This window comes from Herpailurus yagouaroundi, unplaced genomic scaffold, assembly GCF_014898765.1.
Source record: "Herpailurus yagouaroundi ecotype Mexico unplaced genomic scaffold, PumYag 212, whole genome shotgun sequence".
Classification (NCBI taxonomy): Eukaryota; Metazoa; Chordata; class Mammalia; order Carnivora; family Felidae; genus Herpailurus; species Herpailurus yagouaroundi.
In genome coordinates, this window is record NW_024412443.1 from 1,674,915 (window position 1) to 1,680,914 (window position 6,000).

General features: G+C 51.2%; 1 protein-coding gene across 1 annotated transcript in view; it reads left to right on the forward strand.

The window, feature by feature from the left end:
• The window catches only part of WNT3A (Wnt family member 3A), a 40,986-nt gene extending 36,117 nt beyond the window's left edge, over positions 1–4,869 (forward strand). Inside the window, exon 4 of the mRNA XM_040454408.1 lies at positions 4,384–4,869. Coding sequence (XP_040310342.1) covers positions 4,384–4,863 — 480 coding nt within the window. The 3' untranslated portion in view covers positions 4,864–4,869. The remainder of the gene's footprint in view (positions 1–4,383) is intronic.
• The last annotated feature ends 1,131 nt before the right edge of the window (positions 4,870–6,000 follow it).

Consider the following 6,000-nt stretch of genomic DNA (forward strand, 5'->3'; position numbering starts at 1 on the left):
AGAAATCCCAGTGAAAGACAACAAAGTGAACATAAGCATTTCCCTCTGCGACCTCCCAGAACCCCACTAAAATGATAACAAATGAATGCCATAACATATAAATTCATGATAACTCCTGAAAACGTGGAAAGCAGTACCTAACAATGGCAGCCAGAGTTTGCAAACTGAGAAGCAGATCCATGAATAACTGGGTCTTAGGAGAAAGCAGAATCCTAAACCAGTAGAGGAGAACTCTGACAGCCAACCCAGGAACTACTAGTAACAGGTGTCTTGAAAAGTATAGACAAATACTGGGTCTAAAAACAGGAAATGGATTGATCATCTATTTTAAAAGCAATTCGGAACCCACCAGGTTTTCTGTCCATCTCCTTACATCCAGGAAACACCCGTCCTTTACAATGGCAGAAGTCTGGGTATGTAGTCTCTGAAAAGGGCAAAGCACAGTGTGTCTGGACTGAGGGACACCAAGCACAGCCTGGTTTCCCAAGTGAAAGTAGTCCCCATCTACACATGCATTTCTCTTCCTAGTCTCCATATGCCACGGTGAAGCTTGACCCTCCAGACAGGAGTCGAAGATTCTCCCCTGGGAATTGGACCAACCCAAGAGGAGACTTAAAGATACCTACCTGGGACTCCCCCATCGTCACAGCCAGGTCACACTGTAGTGAGGGCCCATGCTGACAAGTCTCCACCAAGCACATGAGCTTCCAACAAGATGTTTAGTGTCCTGCTTTTATTTATTTTATTTTTTAATGTCTATTTATTTTTGAGAAAGAGAGAGACAGAGCATGAGTGGGGGAGGGCAGAGAAAGAGGGAGACAAAAAAATCCAAAGCAGGCTCCAGGCTCTGAGCTGTCAGCACAGAGCCCAACACGGGGCTTGAACACACAAGCTGTGATCATGACTTGAGCCAAATCAGGTGCTTCACCAACTAAGCCACCTAGGGGCCCCTGGTATCCTGCTTTTAAATATGAGCAGACATCCAAGGATCACAGGACATCTGAGGAAGGCCTCCTGTAACCACAAAGTTAAAGACCAAAACAAACAAAAACAAAACTTATGGGAAAGAGACATTGTAAAGAGAGATGAAAACTTCAAAACTACCACTATTTCAGGCACCTGGCTGGCTCAGTCGGTAAAGCATGCAACTCTTGATCTCAGGGTCATGAGTCCGAGCTCCATGTTGGGTGAGAAGATTATATATTTTCTATTTAACTTATTTTTTAAATTTACATCCAAGTTAGTTAGCATGTAGTGCAACAGTGATTTCAGGAGTAGATTCCTTAATGCCCCTTACCCATTTAGCCCATCCCCCCCCACAACCCCTCAAGTAACCCTCTATTTATTCTCCATATTTAAGAGTCTCTTATGTTTTGTCCCCCTCCCTGTTTTTATATTTTAAAAATTTAAAAAAATTGAAACAATTTTAGGGACACCTGGGTGGCTCAGTCGGTTAAGTGTCTGACTCTTGATTTTGGCTCAGGTCATGATCTCAGGATCATGTTGTGGGATTGAGCCCTGAGTCAGCCTCTACACTGAACATGGAGCCTGCTTGGCATTCTCTCTCTCCCTCTCTCTCTGCCCCTCCCTCACTTGCACTCTCTCTCTCTTTCTCCTAATAAATAAATAAACACTGTTTTAAAAAAGAAAGAAAAGAGTTAAAAAAAAAACCCACTATACCCAGAGATATAAAATACTGTCCCATAAAATTGGAACAGGATGTTAAATTAAAAGAATATTCAGAGAAGGAAAAAATGCCACTAGAAATTGAAAGTAGGATAGCAGAAACAAATCTCCCAGCAGAAAGGTTGGCAGATACTTGAGACACCCTTCTATAAAGTAGAAGAAAATAACAAAGAGATGGAAAATAGGAAAGAATGGAGAATATGGAGGTTCTGTCAGAGACAGTCAATGGTGAACATGAAGAAGAAATCAGCAAAGAAGGCAGGAAGGTTCTCAGGACTGAATATCACAAGTTTCAGACCAAACAGCCCAAATAAGTGACTGGCATATGAAAGAGGAGACCCATACCAAGACCTAGTGTTTTGAAGTTCACAGCCCATGACAGAGAAGCCCTCCAAGCCTTGGGTTTCATGCAAAGGATTGGGAATCAAAATGGCATTGGAATTTCCAAGAAGAACAATGGAAGCTGGAATAAAAATGGAGTGCTGCTTTCAGAGTTCAGAAGGGAAATAATATTGTAAACCAAGAATTTTATACCCAGCTAAACCATCCTGTCAACTTTTCAAGTAGAAAAACTGTGTTTTCAGACATGCACATTTCACAAAATTTACCAGAAGGTCTCTCAAAGAGATGTCTCCGAGAAGCTGAAATCTTAGAATACATGATATGTTTGATCATCTTGAAGAGAATATTTACACAGTTTGGGGAAAGTCTGAGTCTGAATCCGTGATAAGTACATTAAAAACAGCAACAAGAAAGTTTTGTAGGAAAGAAAAAGTAATCATGCCCTATAACAGGGCTCAGCTGGGTATGACATTGAACACAGTTCCAATAGCATCAGCACTCGATATCCATGTAACTGGATTCTGCTTTAGTTTTTTGGGGTGGAGAGGGCTGGGGAGATGTGCATTGGCATGTTTGGGTTGATGATAAAGAGCTGACTTCCCACCCTCCATGGTGAGAGGGGAGACATTGCCGAACCCCCCAAACTCAAGGAGTAGCAAGCAAACATTCTATTAGAGATGCAAGATGCACAAGTTGTTGCCTTGGCCGGTCAGTCAGGTGCTGTGTGTGCATGGTCGTGGGAGCAAGTCTCAGGAACTCTTGGTCTCTTTAAAGTATATGCATGTATAACTTTGACAAAAGTAAAATTAAAGAGACTGAAGAGGTCTCTGGAGAAAAGAAGAAAATGGAGATGAGACAGAAATTAACTGAGAGGAGGGATGCAGTCATTACAGATACCCCCGGAAAGGGCCAGTATGAGAGGGAAGTGTAGGTGAGGGGGACGGGGTGCAGGCAGCATCTGGACACAGAGCTCACCTTACACTGCCCAACAGGAATATAACGGGACTCATGTACAGACACAGAGCCCACCTTACACTGTCCAGCAGGAGTATAATGGGACTCGCATATGGACACAGAGCCCACCCTACACTGTCCAACAGGAGTATAACAGGACTCACGTATGGACACAGAGCCCACCTTACACTGTCCAACAGGAGTATGATGGGACTCACATACATACTTATGCATTTTCTAGTAGCCACATTTAAAGAGGAAGCAAGTGGCATTAGTTTTACCACGAAATTTTATTAAGGCCAGTATATCAACCAACGTGTTATCAGTGCCATAATGGTCACAATCAATATTAAAATAGTGAAGGGGATATTTTATGTACTTTTCTTGCATGAAGCCTGGGGACTCTGTGCAAGCCAGCATCTGGTTTGTATATACAGCACACCACACTGTGGACTGGCCACATCTCAAGGGCTCACAGGTGGCAGGTGCCCACCACAGTGGGCAGTGCAACCTTAGTTTGGATTAAGTCACAGGCCCCTTCACCCCCAATCCCATCCCTTCCCTCAAAGAGAGAAGGAAAGAGGGGCACCTGGGTGGCTCAGTCGGTTAAGTAAGCAACTCTTGGTTTTGGCTCAGGTCATAATCTCATGGTTGGTGAGTTCGAGCCTCACATGGGGCTGTACACTGACAATGTGGAGCCAGCTTGGGATCTCTCTCTCCCTCTCTCTGCCCCTGCCCTGTTCGTTCTCTCTGTCTCTCAAAATAAATAAATACACTTAAAAATTTTTTAATAAAAATAAAAAGAGAGAAGGAAAGAAACACATTCCTCAAGACCCCAAGATCCCCCAGCCTTGTCCCCCTGCACTACATCCCTCCTCTTCCTATTCCCTTATAGCTCCATAAATCCAGTTTTCTGGGCCCTGAAGGGGCTCTGCTCAAGCCACTCCCATTATCCGCGCTCAGTTCAGCCCCCAGCTTTGCCACCAGGCCATGTACACGTCCTCTGGGCTGCGGTTTTGGGTTCTCCAGGTCAGAATTAATGTCCTCCCTCCTGCATGCCTGAACCTGATCATTACTCTCCGTCCCTTCCCTCCCTCCCTCCCCCAGTCATAAGACACAGCCAAGGAGAGAGGTGAAGCTGTCAGGCACCGGAGGTGCCCTCCGGTGATCTTGGGTCGGCCAGGGGAGGCATTGGCTCAAGAGGTGGCACTGGTGACGCATGGAGAGGGGACTTTATGGAACAGACAGGTTGCACTGAGTTTGCCAGGAGAACATGGGGCAGGGGGACCACAGGCCAAGAGCACAGCCCCGGGGAAGGGAGGGAGAGCCCCCCCACCCCCCCCCCCACGAACAAGCTGCACTGGGCGGGCCCTGATGCCCCTCATTGGCGCGCTCCTGCAGGCCATCGCCAGCCACATGCACCTCAAGTGCAAATGTCACGGGCTGTCGGGCAGCTGCGAGGTGAAGACCTGCTGGTGGTCGCAGCCCGACTTCCGCGCCATTGGCGACTTCCTCAAAGACAAGTACGACAGCGCCTCGGAGATGGTGGTGGAGAAGCACCGCGAGTCGCGCGGGTGGGTGGAGACCCTGCGGCCGCGCTACACCTACTTCAAGGTGCCCACGGACCGCGACCTAGTCTACTACGAGGCCTCGCCCAACTTCTGCGAGCCCAACCCCGAGACCGGCTCATTCGGTACCCGCGACCGCACCTGCAACGTGAGCTCGCACGGCATCGACGGCTGCGACCTGCTGTGCTGCGGCCGCGGCCACAACGCGCGCACCGAGCGGCGCCGCGAGAAGTGCCACTGCGTCTTCCACTGGTGTTGCTATGTGAGCTGCCAGGAGTGCTCGCGTGTCTACGACGTGCACACCTGCAAGTAGCGCGCCCGCCCCGCGTGCGGCTCCTGCAGGGGGCGGGCTGCTCCCTGGATAGGGCGGGGGCGGGGCTCCTGTCTGGGGGCGGGGCTCCCATCTGGGAGTCCCGGATGGGGGAGGACTCCTCCCCGGATAGGTCGGGGGCGGGCTCCTCTCTGGGGGCGGTCTCCTCCCTGGATAGGGTGTTGGGGGTGGGGATTGGGCTCCTGAATCGGGAGGACTCCTGCCTGGATAGGGGTGGGCCCCCAACTGAGAGTTCTGAATGGAGGCGGGCTTCTTCCCTGATAGGGCGGGGGCGGGGCTCCAATCTGGATAGGGCAGGGCTCCCAACTAGGGCTCGAGGATGGGTGCCGGACCTTCCCCGCCCCGTCCCTAGTAGGGCGGAAATGAGGCTCCCTGGGAGGGGACTGGGCCACCCTACAAGTGCAGATTTTCTCCCTGAATGGGGCAGGGCTCCTCTCTGGGGGCGGGCCTCCGAGTGGGGCTCCTGGATGGGGGTGGGCTCCTCCCTAGAAGGGCGGAAATAGGGATCCCTGGATAGGGGCGGGGTCCTTCGACTGGTTCTGGTTTCTTCCTTCGATGGGGCGGGGCTTCTCGGGAGGCGGGAACCCAGGACTAGGACTCCCCTGGATGGGATCAGGGTAACCTGTGGTAGGGCAAGGGTGAGGTTCCTGAGTGGAGTGGGGTTCTCCTACACAGGTGCGGGCTCCCTGGATGGGGACGGGGCGGGGTGGAGCTACCCCTGGAAGGGCGGGGTCCGTGGGTGGAGCTACCGGGTGGGGAGGGGTCATCTCTGTGGGCGGGGCTCCCGTGCTGCCCCCCTCCTCCCCACCGGCCTACCTGTAAGGTTCCGCTACACCTCGCCCGAGAGAGGAGCAGCTTCTCAGGGCAGAACTAGCCGCGGGGACCCCGTGGGGTGGCATCCGGCCCTCCCACCCCTGCCTATGGGCCCTGGAGTCCACCCTCCAAGTCTGGTGCTCTGCAACAATTCAGGCAACTGGAGGTCTTGTGACACCCCTCCCTCACCCTGGCATCTGCCACAGCTCGCAACCAGGAACCTACCGGGAAGACGCTCACCCTACTGAGCCCCAAGAACTGGGGAAAAGACAAGGAGTCCTGTAGCAGAGGGGCCTGGCCCCCGAG